Source organism: Dipodomys ordii, unplaced genomic scaffold, assembly GCF_000151885.1.
Source record: "Dipodomys ordii isolate 6190 unplaced genomic scaffold, Dord_2.0 Scaffold46, whole genome shotgun sequence".
In the NCBI taxonomy this organism is placed as follows: Eukaryota; Metazoa; Chordata; class Mammalia; order Rodentia; family Heteromyidae; genus Dipodomys; species Dipodomys ordii.
The window spans coordinates 591,472-610,641 of NW_012267262.1; the positions used below are offsets into that span (position 1 = coordinate 591,472).

Below are 19,170 nucleotides of genomic sequence, written 5' to 3' on the forward strand. Positions count from 1 at the left end.
CACTGGGACATTAAGAGTTGATATCCTCGGGGAATCTCAGAAATCAACAAAGCCACCCTACTCATCATAGACCCAAAGGTGTTTCAAACTCCTTTCAGGAAAGAATCTATTCAGGAAAGTACTTGGGGGCACACTGATCACTCAAGATCACCTAAGGAATAGTTTCTCCAGGATGATTTCCCTCTGTTTGGCCAAAAGGGCACTCATAGACTACTGTAACCATGGTACAAGTGAGCCCATGTAGAGAGCTCTTGCTGACAGCAGACCTTGGTCTTTTTGCAGACACACATTATGCTGAGGTCATCATGGCTTCTAGTGAGATTTCAAAGGAAAGACTCAGAGGCAAAGTGTGTATTTGGTCAGAGTTTCTATAAGCAATCCCCGGTGTGTTAATCCATGTAAATATGGGAATACCCCAAAGCTAAATGGAAACCCCATGAAGATAGAGATGCTGACAAAGTCAGAGTAAAGCCTGGGGAAGCTTTCCTACCAGTAGTCTGCAAAGCCAGGTCAAGAGAGTGGGGCTAACACAAGCAAGGTTGAGGGTGTGGAGCTGCCTAAGCCTTGGATGGGCACATTCCACCACCCTGTACCTTGGATAATGGGAACAGAGCTGTAGCATTTAATATTTGCACATCTGGGTTTCTCTACAGCTTTTGGACAATCTCTCCTCTCTCCTCTCCAAATTCCTCTCTTTTAGAATGGGAATGTATTCCTGGTCCCTGTGCTTGTCCCACCACAGTATCTTAGAAGGATGAAACTTTCTTTTTTGTATTTTCACAAGTACTCACAGCATAATTGCCTTGAATCTCACAGATGAATTTGACCTTTGACTTTTGAGTAATAATCAAGCAGGATTTTGAGGACTCTTGGAAACAGAATAAAGGGATTCTGCATTGTGAGGTGGTCATGAACCTTTGGTGTCAGGGACAGAATTGTGCAATCTTGATGCTGAATGTCTTCCATAGGCCCATATACTAAAGTCTTTATCCCTAAAGCTCTGCTATCAAGAGGAGGTAGAACCTTTAAGAGGTGAGGCATAGAAAGAGGCTCATTTGTTGGGGGGGGCTGCCATTGAAGAGGATTATGGATTCTGTCATCTCAGGTGAGGTTTTTTTGTTTTTCTTCTGAGTATACCCTTGTTATAAAGCCTTGCCATAAGTCCTAAGCAACTAGGCCACCAATCATGGACTAGAAATTTCTAAAATTTCAGCCAATGTAAATCTCATTTTTATAAGTTGGTGATCTCTACTATTTATGTTATAATGATGAAAATCTGGCTAATACAATCAGCAACCTTCAGCTATGAAAGAAATGCTATCATTGTCCTTTCTTTTCCTGAAGCTTACTATGCTACTCATATCTCTTTCAGTCTATTGGCTTCTTTACAAAACTTATAGATGCCTCAATGCTGTAAAATAGACTTTTGAGACCATGCTACAAATGAGAAAACTGAGCATCAGAATGAACTAGACTACACACTCAAGTACACAGCAGTGCACATAACTTTAGGATCATCCCTACTACTGTCCGCCGTATTTCCTTCCCTGTGACCCCTTCACTGCTGGATGTTTTTGTTTGTGTGATCCCTCTGTTTTCAGAAAAAGAAATGTGTTTTCAATGTTGTCTGAAGCTATAGATATATGAGGTGTTAGGAACAGGTCTATAGTTAACCAATTCTGAGTGACAGTAGCAACCAGACTACTGCTTTGACTGACTCTGGTGGACACAGAGTCTCTTATTGTTGCTGTAAAGTGATGTCCATGTGCCTCTACTGTCCTCCATCTGTTGCCCTTATTGCTGGGCATTTGCCTTTCTCTGATTACCTTCTGCATTTTGCTCATTAACATCTTACTTTGTCTCAACATAACTATACTACAATTATTTTTCTTTCTTCCTTCATTTCTGTGTGTCATTCTTCTCTCTCTCTTTACCCACTTCTAGACCATCACAACATCTTAAACAATTGGAAAAGATTGTTTGGGGCAGTCTCATTAAGGAAGGTTCTCAAAGAGGTCTGAAATCAGGGGGACAGCTGGAGGAGGACTTGACAAGGAGCCAGACCTGAAGTCATCATGTCAAGCACTTACCTGAAATTGCTCTCAGATACAGGTTGTATATCCAGTCACCTTCAACTTAAAAAGCATTATGGAAGACCTATTATATGCCAGGTTTTGGGAGAGAAACAGCATGTAGACATAAAGGCAGCAAGCATCTACTTCTGTGCTGATGGGGTGTGGAATAATAGGAGGGAGATAAAAAAGAAGTGGAAAATTTTTTAAAAGGTTGGTTGATCCTTGGGGCCATGCTTTCTCTGAAAGAACAAATACTTGGACTTGAGCCATGAATGTTTATCACATCTAGAGGTTTATGGAAAAAGGGATGTCAAAAAGTCTCATGTCCATAAATATCTATGTACACATTGTGAAGCTCATCACAATAAAGTTCTGAAACATTCTACATTTCTGTGTGTGTTCTACAGCATGTCTTAAATAGACATATTGGCTTGTCTGACCTCTCTAACTTTAGTAGAACTCTCTAATGAATATTCCATTAAGCTACACCTCTAGCTCTATGAATATTCCTTTGAGACAAACATACAACTTAGGGTCCCTGGTTGCCAAGGAAACAAGCAGAAATATCAGGGCCCATGAAATGATCAGCTTTATCCATAAAATGATAACCTTTTCTGAGCTCTGGGCTCCAAAGCCTTCCTGGAAACTCCTGTTTCCTTGCAGTGTATCTTACTTTCATTTTAATATATTTTCTCTATCATTGTCATCATGCCTCCTGTCTCGCTTGAATTCATCCCGTGTAAGATGAAAGAACTGAGGTTTAGCTTCATGGGTAGCATATTATAATTTTTAGCTTTCTGGTAATCTAGTTTAGTGTGGTGACTTGGATTATATAAACTGGAAAGGTTTCCTTCTCCTCTGGTTTGAACCAATAGGAATTAAATTATACGCTATCTCCATGCTTCAGGCACTGTGCTTTAACCTAATTTTCTCCTTCCTCGATTCTTACCTCTTCATGTCTCCTGCTTCTGACTCGAATGCACTGAAAGGGGAATGTGACATCTCTCCTTCCATAGGAGGTAGAATCTCCTCTACTTTCCTTTCCCCCTGCTTAGCAGACAGAACTGGATCCTGCTCACCCAATCTGAATGCTGTACCTATGGATACCACAGAGCCATACCATAGGTCTGCAGTGCTCCTGTGCCTGTCCACCTCCTTGGGTGGATGGGACTTGGCTGCATTGGGCTTGAACTAATGCCCTTCCTTTCTCCTGCAAGGACCTGGTTGCAACACCACCTGTCCCAGCATCCTAGCTTCAGGCTGGGCCAGTGGAAGGTTGCTCAGACTACTGCTGGACCACTAGATCAGTCTACACAGCCTGGATGTCCTTTCCATCCCACCACACCCACAGCTCTTCACCCTATTTGGAATCCCAGGAAATCCCAAAGTTCTGCTTGCTCAACCTTTTGGGTTTCTCCTCTCTTATCCTGACATCATGGAGCCACCTGGGTAAAATTCTTCCTGGCCAGATGATCAGCTCTGTGCCTGAGGACATTACTCCACTGATAGGAGCTCCAACTTTCTCAGTCTCACTTGTTGCAAACAGCAGGTTATCTGCAACAGAGAGAATGTTCGAGGCATTTGGTGCTGGTCCTAAAATCTTGCCTGTTGTTGGCTAATAGGCAGAGTGACTAGGGGACCTAACATAGTAACACCCAGCTAGGAAACTGAGGCTAGATTAAAAATTCCCTACCTAGAGATGGGAGGGAGAAACTGGGGGAAAGTGATGGAAGAGGTGACATTGTCCAGAGAGAATTGTTCTCATTACCTGATGCATGGAACACCTTAATAATAACAATAAAATTATACTGAAAAATCCCTGCACACTGCTCTTTCTCTCGAAGGCACAGTCTGTGTACTCTTCAGGGCATCCAGGCCCAGCTCTGTGTGCTAAGGGATGGAGAAAGTTGGAATAGAATCAAGGCTATTCCTATCTATTTGCATGAGAAAGATGGAGATAAATCCACTCAATTTGGAAAGCCTTGAAAAAGGCAATGACTATTTTCTCTCTCAATACTTGCTTTCTCCAGAAATTGAGTTTCAGGTCAGGGCTGACACATGCCAAGAGCCAGAGCTAAGACTCCTGGTACAAGTGTCAGGTCTTTGTCCCTGAAAACAGGTACTCAAAAGCTTAGGAACTCTTAGGAGAACCTGAGACATGGTTATGGACTACATGTTCCCAGAAGGCTGCTGTATTTGTTACCCCAGAAGTCTGTCCCTCATAAGATATTGAGGAGAGACCTTATTTCAAAAGAGAATCTTCTCCAAATCATGGATTGAAACTTCTTACTATTGCCAAGATATGGAATCAGCCTACATGGTCCTCAGTGGACCAATGGATCCAGAAAATGTGGTATATATACACAGTGAAAGTCTGCTCATCCATCAGAAAGAATGACCTCATATCATTTGAAAGGAAATGGAAAGACTTGGAAAAATTATATTAAGTGAAGTAAGCCAGAAAAACATAGGTTGCATGGTTTTTCTCATTTGTGGTAGGTAGTTAGAATGTGCCTATAAATCCACAAGTAAACACACCGAATTGTTACACACACACACACACACATACACACACACACACACACACTGGGACAGGTTAAATTATACAGATCTCTAGGCATTCATACACACTAAGACCACAGGCTGCTACTATTAGGAGAAGAGCACAAAGTCACAATACCTATGTGTATCTGATCATATAAAATAATATTGATCAAAATGAGCTCCAGGAAATAGATTTGCTGCTGTTCTTTTCTTTTCCTTCTGTCTTATTTTTGTTTATCTGTCTTTGGGAGGTAAAGAGGGGCACAAGCATGGTGAATAAATGCAGCAGTGGTACTCCCTAGACGATATGAGCTTACAACTTGTGGGTGGGGATGGAAGGAAAAAGCTGGGAGAAAGCAAGAGAAGGGGTAACATTGTTCAAAAAATATTGTTAAAAAAATCTGACTTATGTCATTGTAACCCCGCTATACAACACCTTTACAATGGCAATAAAAATGAATAAAAGAAATCATCCTAACTAAGGAAATGAACAATTTGTATACTAGAAACTATAAAATATTACCTAAAGGAAAAAAAGACATCCCATGTCAATAGGTTAGGGAGACTTACTGTCAAGATGCATCTACAACTCAAATCTTTTAGAGATTCAGTGTAATCTCTACCAAAATTCCAGTCATTTTTTAAGTTTAGAAAGTGCATCCATTCCATTCATGTGGAAACCCAAGTGGCCCGGACTATAAAAAACAAGTTTGAAAGATAGCTACTCTGTAAAACTCACACTCATTTCCTGATTTCAAAATACATTACAGGAAGTGGTGCTATGGCTCAAAATGGTAGAGCACTAGCCTTGAGCAAAATAACTCAGGAACAGCACCCAGGCCCTGAATTCAAACCCCACAACCAAAAAAATAGCCCACTGAACCCCCCAAACAAATATGCATATATATATTACAAAGTTATATAGTAATCAAAACAATGGCATACTGGCAATAGAAAAGAACTGAATTAAATTGAATATATATATATATACATATATATATATACATACATATATATGCGCACACACACACACTCACACAAAACAAGGATCCCAAGGCCCCTCAGTGCAAAAGGACAGTCTCTTCAACAAATGATAGTGAGGAAATCAGATAATTATAAAACAATACAAACCAATAAAGTTTGCCATAAATCTTATATTTCATAAAAATAACTTAAAATACCTACCCAAAACATCTAACATTTTGAAATTCCTAGTAAAAGAAATCCTTTATAACATTATACTTGGCAATGATTTCTGTATGGAAAGTACAGGGCACAATCAAATACTAAGAAATGGAGATTGCATGATACTTTTTAAAAATTTATACATCAGCCAGGTGCTGGTGGCTCACGCCTGTAATCCTAGCTGCTCAGGAAGTTGAGATTGCAGTAGAAAGCCAGCCCTGGCAGGAAAGTATGTGAGACTCTTATCTCCAATTAACTACCAGAAAACCGGAAGTGGCACTGTGGCTCAAGTGGTAGAGTACTCACTTTGAGCTGAAGAGCCCAGTGCCCAGGCCCAGAGTTCAAGTCCCATAACCGATGAAAAATATTGTACATCAAAGAAATATATATATATATATATATATAATAAAGCAAAATATCAGGCTGTGAAATGGGAAAATAAATTTCAAGTCATATATCTGGTAAGAGAGTTATATCTAGAATATGTAGAGATCCTAAAACTCTATAATAAGAAAGATTTAATCCCTCCCCCAAAAACCCAATGAACCCTATTAAAATGGGGGAAAATGCTTATGAAAAAAATGGTTAACATCACTAATAAACAAAGAAATGCAAATCAAATCATAGTAGGCTATATAGCCTCACAGCCATTGGAATGGTTGTCACTTGAACAATAAACAGTATTACCACCTAAACAACAAGGAAAAAATATAAAATATGTCTTAAGGAGGACTGTTAGTGGGATTTATAGGAAGATCAACCATCATGGAATATAGTAAGATGATTCCTCAAAAGATTTTTTTTTTGTCTGTCATGGGTCCTGAACTCTGGGCTTGGGCATTGGCCCTCAGCTCTTCAGCTCAAGGCGAGCACTCTACCACTTGAGCCATAGTACCACTTCCAGTCTTTCTGCTTATATGGTGCCAAGGAATCAAACCCAGTGTCTCATGCATGTAAGGCAAACACTCTTCCACTGAGCCACCTTCCAGCCTTCCTCAAAACATTTTAAATGTCATTTTTACATGATTCAGCAATCTCATTTCCATACACATATCCAAAATATTCTAAAATAGGGTCTTAAGAGGTACTAATATCCTTATGTTTTTCATAGCATCATTGTTTACAACAGCCAAGAAATGGAAGTAAACTTAGGTCCATTGACAGATGAGTAATCTGTCCATCAATGGCTCTAGACTAAAGATAGCTCTGGGATGAGGTGAGCAGGTCTCTATCCACTTAGCAGTATAGTGTGCTTTGGAGTCTGCTGGTCACAGGGGTGTGTGCCAGTCACATAGACAAGCTTCCAGCATCCTCTCTTCTGCCAAGGACATAGCTAGGGTCTGGCTCGGTACCAATCAGAGAGAGGAAATTTAGCTGGAGCCTCTTTCAGATTCTAGTGCTCAGGTTGGTGCACATGTGGATTGAGGGTAGGGGCCAGTCAAGGATCAGTTGTCTATCTCAGGGCTGATTCACTTTAGAAGCTTTTCTTTTGGTATATTAATTTTAGTAGTCTATACAAAGAGAATTACCCGGGTTCTAGTGGCTCACACCTGTAATCCTAGTTACTAAGGAGGTTGAGATCTGAGGATCATGGTTCAAATCTAGCCCAGGAAGGAAAGTCCATGAGACTCTTATCTCCAATAAACCACCAGAAAACCAAAAGTGGTGCTGTGGCTCAAGTGGTACAGTGTTAGCCTCGAGCTAAAGAGCTGAGGGACAGTGTCCAGACCCATAGTTCAAGTCCCACGACTGGCAAAAAAAAGAGAGAATTAAAAGCAATGAGCCAGGCAGTTTCCTACTTGCTCCACAAGTCCCCAAATTTCTGTCTCCAGAGTGAGAGGTCTCCCAAAAATCTGTCAGAGAGTGTGGGAAGAAAACAGAGCACTGAGTTCTACTTTGGTAGGAGCAGAATAAGTGCAGACTCTAATTTTTAGAAATATAGGTGTCACACACACACACACACTGTCTTCAGGAGGTAGTTGTGGAAATGGGAGGGAAGGGATGGTAGGGGAAAAACAAAGGAGGAAGTAACAATGCTCAATAGGAAATGTACTCATTACCTTGCTCATGTAACTGTAACCCCTCTGTACAGCATTTTTACAATAAAAAACGTACAAAAAAAAGAAATATAGGTGTCATAGGTACAGAGGAGCAGTTTGTTTATTGTAGGATTGGTGGGATTAGACTTAGACTCTTTTTTCATTTTTATGTCTATATTTTTCCTCGTTGAAATATACTGAGTATAAGATGTATCATGTTAGCCATTTTTTAAATGTACAATTCAGTGGCGTTACAATTCACAGTCTGTTGGCTATTGTGCACAACACGGCTGAGAATATGAATATGTACATATCTGAGTCCCTGAGTTCAACTATTTTAGATGTAAACTCTGGAAATAAAGCTGAAGGGCCATATGGTAATTCCATCTCTACTTTTTTCATTATTTTTAAGTAATAGTTACCTTTAACAAAGCAGTTTATGAATACAATGCATCTTGATCGATGTTACCCCTTTTGACATTTTGACTTAGACTCTTAAGTGCATTGGGCAATAATGCTATCACTGAGCTACATTTCCACATTCTGCTGTTGTTTTAAAAGCTGCTCCCACTGGGACTGTTCATTGAAATGAGACAATGTCATAGCTACAAAAAAGATGCCAAATATTGAAGCTTACATTGTCTTCCAAAATCTAATAAGTCTGTCAACCATTAATAAATGAGTTTCCACATATTTTCATCTTAAAATAGACACTGAGGTCATAGTATCTAACTGGGACTGATCACATGTACTTCCAGACTTTTTGAGCAGTGGACAAAGTTGCTTTTCATTACCAGAACCCAAGATCAACCTTTTAATTGATCAGCAACTATCATCTCCACTGTACTGTTCATATATACTAGAAGAGGTCACTAATTTCCAAAAACATAATCAAATGACCTGTACGGAGTCATTCCTACAGAATTCAGCTGTCTACACATAGCAATGCCTCAACCACAGAACAGAATATAAATCCTATGGAAACATAGCATGAGGGAAAAATAACATAAAACTATTATGTATAATACAATTATAAAACTTAGGGTTTTGTGGTTTGGAGAAGGATTTTTTTTTGGTATGGACTGGAAACTAAAAGCAAAAAGTGCCAAGTATGAAATATCGAGAGAAGGCAACATGAGAACTTTATTCTAGAAAGTGATGCCTGCTTCAGAAGAATGTTGTCTCAAAGAAATGCTACATGACCTTAGTTAAAATTCATCCATTTGAAGACACCGAGGCATCAATGAGGCATTTCTGAGGCAGGAGGCTTAGAGAAGAAGAGCAGAAAAGAGTCCATTAAGCCATGGTCAGGTTAACTTGCAAATCCACATCTCAAGACTAGGGCAGAAGCTGTTAATCATTGCTCTGCTCTGCTTCCTTGTTTCCTGACATCCCCAGGGGGCCCCGAGAAGTATTGCCTCCACATTCATCCTCTTCAGTAGTGTCCTGAAGAGCCCTCTGGAGGAACCACTTCAGAGTCTTTCGCTGCCGATGTCTGAAGGAGCCAACAAAGAAGTAAACGATGGGGTTGGCACAGCTGTTTACACAGGAGAGGAAAAACAAAAACAGAAAAAAGCAGGGGTGATCTCGGACATTAATATAAAACCAGGTCGTTAGAAAGTAGCGGATTCCATAGGGCAGGCCACAGAAGATGAAAACCAGCACTGTGAGCAGGAGGGTGACGTACAATCTGGTCATGGGCATCCGTCGAGAGCCACAGAACATCTTAACTATCAGAGCCAGGCTGGACCCTGAGAGAATCACAAATAAGAGCATCAGATACCCAGCACTGAAATAGTGCATTCTTAGACACCAATTAACATGATGAGGACTGGTCGTGATGATACAGTGATGACTTCTTAAAATGGTCAGCAGCAGGGACAGTCCCCAGATAAGCATACACACAAACGTCGATGTGTGTCTTGGGCGGCGGCAGCGGTACCAGATAGGACACACTACAGACAGGCAGCGCTCCAGGCTAATCGCACTGAGAATGCTCAGGCTTGCAGTATAAGAGCAGAAGAATCCAGAGAAGAAGAAATTAAAGAGATAGCTGTGGATATAAGGTAAAAGGCTTGTGATTTCTTGTATGGAATTAAAAATGTTGAAGCAGAGGAAGAGGAAGTCGGCGGCGGCCAGATTTAAGATGTAGACCGAGATGGGATTTCTGCGCATCTGGAAGCCCAGGAGCCAGATCACAGCTGCATTTCCTGCCATTCCAACCACAGCTGTGATGAAGGTCAGTGAGTAAAGAATCAGCTCCTGTAAGTCACAGGTTCCATGACGGAGATGAACATCTTCACTCATTCCTGGGACTTGTGTCTTCAAAGCTGGTGTGATTGGATCCTTGCTCGGAAACCCTCCACTGGTAATCCTGGGAACAGAAACAAGACTTGGAGTATTTCCTGGAGTATTTCTGATTCTCAGCATCACCTTGCTTTGTGAGAAAATAGTGGATCTCTGAGATTAAGTAAAATGCAAAGAGCTGGCAATTCTGGGATATGGAATTGAATCCAACACTATGTATGCACAGCATGAGCTCCCTGTCCTACATGACAGCTCCTCTAATGACACAGAACTTTGCTATGATCCAGTCACCCCATTCAGTGGACTCGCAAAATACACCCAGCACTACTCTGTTCTTTACCAGAAATTTCTCTCAGGTGAAGCAATTCAGAAAGCTAAAAAAAAAAATTCACCAGGATATTCTCATGACTAAGAAAGTCCTACTTACCCCTGTACCCTAGTGGAAATGTGAGCTCTTTCTAGGAAAAATGGTGGAAAAAAAACAACCTAAAAATGGTGGCATAAAACAGCCCAAAAATGGCTCAGAGTTTCAGGCACTGAAGACAGGAGAATTTTTTATATTTCCATATTTAGCTATAGGTAAAGTACCTACTTCAGAATTTATTCGGTGAATGAATGCATTTATACAGAGCCTTCCCATCTTAGCTGATTTGGGTTAAATAGAAAATCAAAATACAATAGAACAAAAGATAACAGAGCAGACACAGCTAATGTGGTAAAGAAATTCGTTCATCCTAAATCTTTTTTGCATACAGTTCTATTTATGTGTTACAAATATGATATATATATATATATATATATATATATTGCTTAGCTAATAAGCTAAAAGAATTTTGGTGCCTCATCTGGGGAAGGGAGAAGGTGAGCTCTGAGTCTCATTGAGGGGAGGTATTTGAGGTGTAGGAATATCTACTGGAGAAGCATCAAGTACTAGGCTCTGAAGTGAATCATATAAACCCAACCCAAATCCTCTTCCAGATCTTTGATAGAGCTCTGGGCTGAAGGCTCTTATATGAGAGGAGTTTGTCAATGGAAGTAAGTAAAAAAAAAGTACAGCTTGTGAAATATAATAACAGATGATTAAGCAGATTTCAACTGGAGATAAATGCCCTGTTTACACCAGGGTGAAAAATACTAGTAGCTTGAGGGTCTACCAGGAATTGTCTCTTTTAAGCTGCTCAAGATCTTATGGATATAATTTATTGTTTTTGTTCCATTTAACAAAAGATTGAATGAGAACACAAACTATATGAATGATTGATCCTGGGTCTCAGGATAGATTGGAAGCAAGTAGAGGTGTCTCAAGCCTGCTGTGCTACTAACAATTTGAACATACTACCCATTATGTGTGAATTAGAGATGATGAAGAAAAATTATGTAAATTCCCAAGTTATAACCAATATTGGAGTCAAAATTGTGGAGGAAATAAAATCTAGCATTAAAAAAAAACTTCAGAAACAAGAATGAAGAGAATCTATCAAATAGGAACCGAAAGAGAAGTGGGTAAAATATCAGAAATGGATAACAGAATCCAGGAAACAGTTCCTGCTCTAAGCAGGTAGAGCAGAGGCCTTCAAGAGGAAAGAGGGCACATCCTTCTGGGGATACGGAGAGGAGGCATGGGATGAATGAATCCATCATGAGCTCTCATGGACAGATAAGCTTCCAGAGCTTTGGGTAGCTTGAACAGGAAATGAGAGGAAAAACCTATATATATGGATCATACTATGAAATTTGCTCTTAGGTTGATGCATTGGTCTTCCTCATCAAATGTGAAGCTTTATACAGACTAAACCATGCACATATTATTTACTACTCTTACCCAACATTTAGCATGTGTTCCTTAGTCTATATATTTTGTTTCTCTCTCAACACAGGAAAAAAGAATTCCGTCTCTTAAGCATAGGAGACAATTTTCCTGAGTTCACATCATCAAGCAGGACAAATGACAGCTCTTGAGCGTTTGTGTAAGGTTTTTCTCTGTCTCTATCCCATTATTCCTTACACCTGAGGAACTCCCAAAAACTCTTCATAGGACCACACAGAATCTGAGAAACTTTCAGGAATGATATAGACTGCTATAGTCCCCTACTAGCCATCTTTTCCTCTGAAAGAGAGGGATTCTATGAGTCTTAAATAAGAAAGCAGGTATTTTATTTCATTCTATTTTGATTCTAATGGTGCCTTCGCATATTCATAATGACTACTGGGAGGCGAGTAGAGGAATATAGCCAATTTCTGAGACTTCAGATTAACAGGAATATAACCTCTATTTCTGTCTTCTTTCCCAGAGTAGCATGTGGTATGTCAATATGATTGAGAATCATGTGCATCAAATGTTGTTGACAAACATCATTTGTGACTGGGGAATGAGGATTTTAAAGTCTTGTGTTAGATGCTGTGGTGCTTCCAGATTATGTCTTACAAATGTATTGCTAAAGTATTTATATAATGGTCCTGTACCTAAGTACCACCCTTACTTTCTAACCAGTAAGGACATTTTAAGGTTACATTCTAGTTTTGAAGCATTTTTTAAATCAGCATGCTGAATGCTCTAGAGAAATGATCAAAGAGAAATAAGATACAAGCTATAAATAATAATTGTTTTAGAAATAGGAAATTCTTCAATGATATTTACATAAAAACCCTAATGAAGGAAGAAGACACAGAAGATATGAAAGATAGTCTCGTGTGCCATGAAAGATTTCTTTCCAATGTTGTCTGTAGTCTTTGGCATCCCAAGAGAGAGTTTTCTATGGACCTTCCATCTTGGATCCTTTGTCATATGTGTCTATTTGTGTTGAGCAATTGAGTTCAACACTGTGGACACACTGATGGGCAAAAGGAACAGGATTTGAGGTTTTCATTTTCCACTTTACACTTACAAAGTTGTGATTTGCCAATGGCAATGTATCTCCATATGCTTGTTCATCCTCTTTTACCACTGCAAATATTGCTAGGGTAATACCCCAAGCTTCAACACTTCCTTCCATTGCTCCTTAAATCCTAGGGGTAGAGATCTTGCTTCTCTTTTTCTTATGTTCAGGTGATTCACGATACACTGCCACTTTCCCATAACCCTGTTCAACTTCCAGTCACCTCCTGAAAGACTTTGCAATTATTCCAATTTGAACAATCTGTTTTTTTTCTATTTGAATCCTTGAGAGATATATAATAGAGAATACATTTGCAAAGCAATGAATCCTGTATTGTAGGATCCAAATTTTGAAAGTTTCTGTCTCCTCATTTCCCTGATTTAAAAAAAGCAAAAAAAGCAACGTGTCCCCCTCTATGTAGCACCCTGTGTTAGAAATACAGAGATATAAACTCAAAGAAGGCATCTTATCATAAATCTGAAAGTTATTGGAATATACTCTTACATTTCTTCCATATTTCTGTCCAGATGAAGAGAGAGGATTCGTGGTGAAGGAGAAGAGACTTTCTTAGATTGAGTGAAACTCAAGTACACTTCCTTTCTCTCTAATTTAAGAGACGTCTATAAGAGCTGGTGTTCAAGCTGGAAACCCAGGAGGCTTCTGAAGACTGCACAGTTCTGGTGATTTCCTGTACTGGGAACAAATCAGAGAGACCAGAGCCATGTGAATCACAATTCTTCTCTGAGCTTTTTGTGGGATCTGCTCTGTTTCTACTCTAGTATCTGCCTGTTATCCAATTCCCATTCAGTCCACCTTCCTTTAAGTAATTACTGTTCTGTCTTTCAATGGCCATGTCCAAGCCTAGCTACAAATACTAAGCAATATTGGCATGCATTGGGAAGTTTTAAAGACTGAAGCTTAGTAGGGAGCCATTGCCATTCAAAGTTCACCCTGGCATGTGCTGCTTCAGTATTCATCACAGCAGAAACATATTCCAAGTTACAGAGAAATATATACACAAGTTGTTAGGCTCCCTGAATCCCATTCTCAAAAGTGTTTTCACCTCCTATGCAAAAAAGTTAAAAGGCAACATAAATAGCAAGTGAAAACATTTGCACACTACATATTTGACCATATTTTTTTATTTTTAATATATATTGTAAAGATGCTGTACAGAGGGATTACAGTTACATGAGTAATGTAATGAGTGCATTTCCTATTGAACATTGTTACCCCCCACCTTTGGTTTTCCCCTACCACCTCTTCCAGCCCCACTTCCTCAACCTCCTTCCGCCCCTCCCTGAAGTTGTAAAGTTCATTTTCAACATAGTTTCTTGTACATCTCATTGCTACAATGGGTCAACCTGTATCATTATTTCAGCATTTTGTTATTTCCCTCCCTCTCTCCAAATTAGAAAAATGTGTATACATGATGTAGGACACCAGACTCAAATACAGTGAAAAACAGGGGTTGTACCGTTGGGGAAGAACATACAAAAGAAACAAAAGAAAAACCACATAGTACATTATAAGTACATTAAAAACAACAGCAACAAACATAAAACTCTTGTATCCCTATTCTGGATTTCATTTTGCTTAGCATCATCTTATATGGTCGTATGTGCATAGCTTTTGACCTTTTCTGCTTGTCCTAGACATATACTAGTTATGTATATATATATATATATATATATATATATATATATATATATGTATATATCACATTTTCTTGATCCCATTCATCTACTGATGGGTATCTGGGTTGCTGCCATATCTTAGCTATAGGGAATAATGATGTGATAAATATAGTTGTGCTGGTAGCTTTAGTATGGCCTTGTTTGTGGTGGTTTGGATAAATGCCCAGAAGTGGGATTTCTGGGTCATAGGGGAGCTCTGTGTGTAGTCTTTATTTTTCTCATGGGGCCTGAACCCTGGGCCTGGGCATTGTACCTTGGCTCTTCAGCTCAAGGCTAGCATTTTACCACCTGAGCCACAGCGCTACTTCCGGCTTTTTCTGCTTACACAGTGTTAGAAATCGAACCCAGGGCCTCATGCATGCAAGGCAAGCATTCTTCCATTGAGCCACCTTCCAAGCCTATGTGTAGTCTTTTGAGGAAGCTCCATACTACTTTCCAGAGTGGTTGAACAAGTTTACACTCCCACCAACAATGCAGTAGGGTTCCCTTCTGTCCACATCCCCTCCAGCATCTGTTGTTAGTAGATTTCTTCATTATAGTCATCCTAACTGGGGTAAGGAAGGATCTCAATGTTGTTTTGATTTGCATTTCTTTTATGGCTAGAGGAGTTGAGCATTTCTTCAAGTGTCTATTGGCCATTCTTATTTCCTCTTCAGAGAAGCCTCTCTTTAAGTCTTTAGCCCACTTATTAATTGGGCAGTTGTTTCTTGTGGATCTGTTGTTTGGGGATTTAATTTTTTGAGTTCTAAGTATATTTTACATGTGAGGCCCTTTTGACCGTATATTTTAGAGAATTAAAAATTAAAAAATCAACAAGATGCTACCAACTATACTAGAAAGGCTAATATTTGAACAAGGGAATAAAAAATGACTCCCACTTTTAGATGACAGGTGGAAATTTCTTATAAGATAAGGAGGCTTATCATAGAACTCTGCAATGTGCTCCTAGGGCTTTATGCAAATGAGTTAAAAACAAACATTCAAATCAGTGTTGCAGCTTTGGTAATAATGCCCCACACATGAAACCAACCAAGACATATTTTAGTAGATGAATGGAAAAACAAGTTTTGGAACAGCCACAAAATTAAATGTTATTCATCAACAAGAAAAATGAAGCATCAAGCTATTTTTAAAAAGCATAGAACAACTTAAATGCATATTTCCAGGTTAAATGTTAGTCTGAAAAAGCTACATATAATGTGATTACAATTAAATAAAATATTAGAAAATGTAAAACTGTATAGATAGTAAGATGATCACTTATAACAGTTCACAGAGTTCACTACCCTAAAAATTCCTTGTCATCCAAGACAACTGATACGTTTTATTTGTCAAAATCTATTGAAGTATAGGACAAAGTCACCCCAAATCTAACATCTGGATTTTGTTTTATGATAATGTGTTGATATTAATTCACCAATTTGAATACATCACGCTAATGTATATTTTTCCACAAACATGGAAGCCGAGGGTGAGGCTAGAGATAGGGAAAAAGGTATATTAGGAAAATACCAAATACTTTACACAATATATACTCTCATCCTCTCCCATATACATGGATGGATGGATGGATAGATAGATAGACAGATAGATAGATATAACATATATATGTGTGTGTGTGTGTGTGTGTGTGTAACATGCGTATATTTATCTATATCTATATATGTACTTCTAGGTATATATGCTCATGTAAATATATGAATACAGCATCTTGAAATTAGATACTTTTTGTGTGTGTGAAAATACCATACAAAGGTGTTACAATTACATGGGCAAGATAATGAGTACATTTCTTTTTTTAAAATTTTTATTAAAATAGAGCTCCCCTATGACCCAGCAATCCCAATTTTGGGCATTTACCCAAACCATCACAAACAACGCCATACTAAAGCTACCAGCACAACTATATTTATTGCAGCATTATTCACTATAACTAAGATATGGACCCAACCCAGATGCCCCTCACTAGAGGAATGGATCAAGAAAATATGGTTTATATATATATATATGGTATATATATATACCATATATATATATATATATATATATATATATATACCATACACACACACACACACACACACACACACACACACACACACAATGGAATTCTATGCCTCCATCAGAAAGAATGACACTGCCACATTTGTTAGGAAATAGTAAGACTTGGAAAAAATTATATTAAATGAAGTAAGCCAGGCCCAAAGAAACATAGGTCCCATGGTTTCCCTTATTTACAATAACTAGTATATGTCTAGGATAAGCAGAAAAGGTCAAAAGCTATGCACATATGACCATATAAGATGATGCTAAGTGAAATGAATCCCAGGATAAGGACACAAGAGGTTTTATCTTTGTTGCTGTTGTTTTTAATGCCCTTATAATGTACTATGTGGTTTTTTTCTTGTTTGTTTTGTATGTTCTTCCTCCATGGTATAACCCTGTTTTCACTGTATTTGATGTCGGTGCCCTGCATCTTGTATACACATTTTTCTAATTTGGGGAGGGGAAGGGAAATAACAAAATGCTGAAATAAGGATACAGGTTGACCCATTGTAGCAATGAGATGTACAAGAAACTATGTTGAAACTTCAGGGAGGGAAGGGAGGAGTTGAGGAGGTGGGGCGGGAAGAGATGGTAGGGTAAAAACAAAGGAGGGGGTAACAATGCTCGACGGGAAATGAACTCATTACCTTACTCTTGTAACTGTAATCCCTCTGTACAATATCTTTACAATTAAAATATATGTAATAAAAAAGGAAAAGGCAAAAATTGAAGGCATGCATTCCTCATTTCCATACATATTTCAGTCATCCAGGCTGACCCATTTGAGTTCATGCTCATAAACCCTCTACTGGTGACTATGAAAGCACAAACACACTTGAATGCTTGCTATGTGGGTTCTGATTCTCCAGGCCATTTTGCTATGTTGCAGTTGTTTTCATGCTTACTGGAGAATAACAAAAGCTTTCAGAGGTTAAATAATTTTTCCAAGTGATCCTGGAAGATGGATAAAATCCCAGTATTTTCAGAATCTAAAGCTTAGCCTTTCTCTTTGGCAACTAAATCCATTACTGGCATGGAAACATTCTATTGTGCCAATATGCTTACTGACAGTCTTAATTTATGGCACCTGGAAGTAGACGAAGAAAATCTAGGGCAGACTGTGAGTAATACAGATGAAGATGTGAGCCAAAATTCTTCTAGACAAAAGTTTCTTCTTGGCTGTAAGAATTGGAGAACTCCTGGTGTGATTCATGGCCATCCTACTGATGACAGTAGCTCTTCCAATAATACCATGATTTATGTGTAAGAGTAGCTAAATGCCTTAGGATAGAAATATCTATGTAAGTCAGTATTATGAAGTCATTGTTGTGTCCAATATCCGATTCCACATGGAGGTAGGAAATCTGGAATAATTTTCACATAAAAATGTGCAGTAAAATTAGCCACAAGAAAACATACATATAAAGAGATAGAAAAAATATAATTGTGTACAATCCTCTCTGGAAAACACAAGTATGTTAGAAAGAATTCTTTTTGCCTGTAGGTATAAGTTCTGTCATGTCTCCATTCCAGGGAGACCAAGTTTCTGGCTTTGTTGAGTAACTAGAAAATATTAAGGCTGTAGTTTAGGGAAATAATTCAAGGATAAAATGAATTTCCTAAGGTTTGGAAGGCCAAAAACAAAACAAGACAAAATGCTTGATCAAATAAATAAATAAACTTTTTAAATTAAAAATTAAAATTATAAAAATTAAAAAGCTTAAAATAGACTAGAAAATGGCAATAGTATTAAATAGAGGGAATATGGCACAGAACTATCTAAAGGAAGCTAGTTGCTGATTTGACATGAGATTTGCTTCACAAAAATCCATTTAATATCTCCCCAATACTATCCCATTCTCCTAGAGTTTCCTCTAGAGCTTTCCCACTGTTTTCTACCTCATGATTTACTATAGGAGGAGCTCCTAAGGAAAAAAAATATGAAAAATTGTAAAGGAGAATTCAGTTGTAGAAAACTATTGATTGTTCCAAAAGCTTATATTCATTATGTCTCACATAATGGGAGAAATTTAAACCAGAGAAGGGATCCCAATCTCCAATTCCCTTTATGGTTTTGGCCCCTGTGAGAAAGCACCAGTCAGGGGAAATAAAGAGGAAATGACAAAACAATCCTTTGGATTGTGATATTCTTTGTTCTTTTCCTTCAGTGTACATGGCTAATGCAGCTGGGAGTCATGTGGGATCATTGGGATGAACACACATCCCTAGTGAGGAGCTTGTAAAAGGAGCTCTGTTGGGGTGCTATGGACGAGCCAGACTAAGTCTAATAAAAGTTCTCTCTGGTTTAACTATGGTAAAAGTTTGCCCCTTTATACCTTCGAGTCTCACAAACTTGAATACTTTTGAATATATAAGTAATTTCAACATTTTACTACATCTC

General features: G+C 38.6%; 2 protein-coding genes across 2 annotated transcripts in view; both read right to left on the reverse strand.

The window, feature by feature from the left end:
• Positions 1 to 9,196: 9,196 nt before the first annotated feature.
• LOC105988047 (mas-related G-protein coupled receptor member X2-like) lies at positions 9,197 to 10,273 on the reverse strand. The gene has a single exon (XM_013019539.1). It carries the CDS (start codon positions 10,271 to 10,273, stop codon positions 9,197 to 9,199), a length of 1,077 nt encoding a protein of 358 aa, XP_012874993.1.
• An 8,314-nt stretch (positions 10,274 to 18,587) lies between these two features.
• Positions 18,588 to 19,170, reverse strand: part of LOC105988048 (mas-related G-protein coupled receptor member B4-like) — a 29,617-nt gene continuing 29,034 nt past the window's right edge. The window contains exon 6 of the mRNA XM_013019540.1: positions 18,588 to 18,694. Within this exon, the coding sequence (XP_012874994.1) occupies positions 18,588 to 18,694 (107 nt within the window). The remainder of the gene's footprint in view (positions 18,695 to 19,170) is intronic.

Bases quoted from the DNA above. Each gene is read 5' to 3' on its own strand.
- LOC105988047 (XM_013019539.1), bottom strand. From the start codon at position 10,273: ATGCTGAGAATCAGAAATACTCCAGGAAATACTCCAAGTCTTGTTTCT.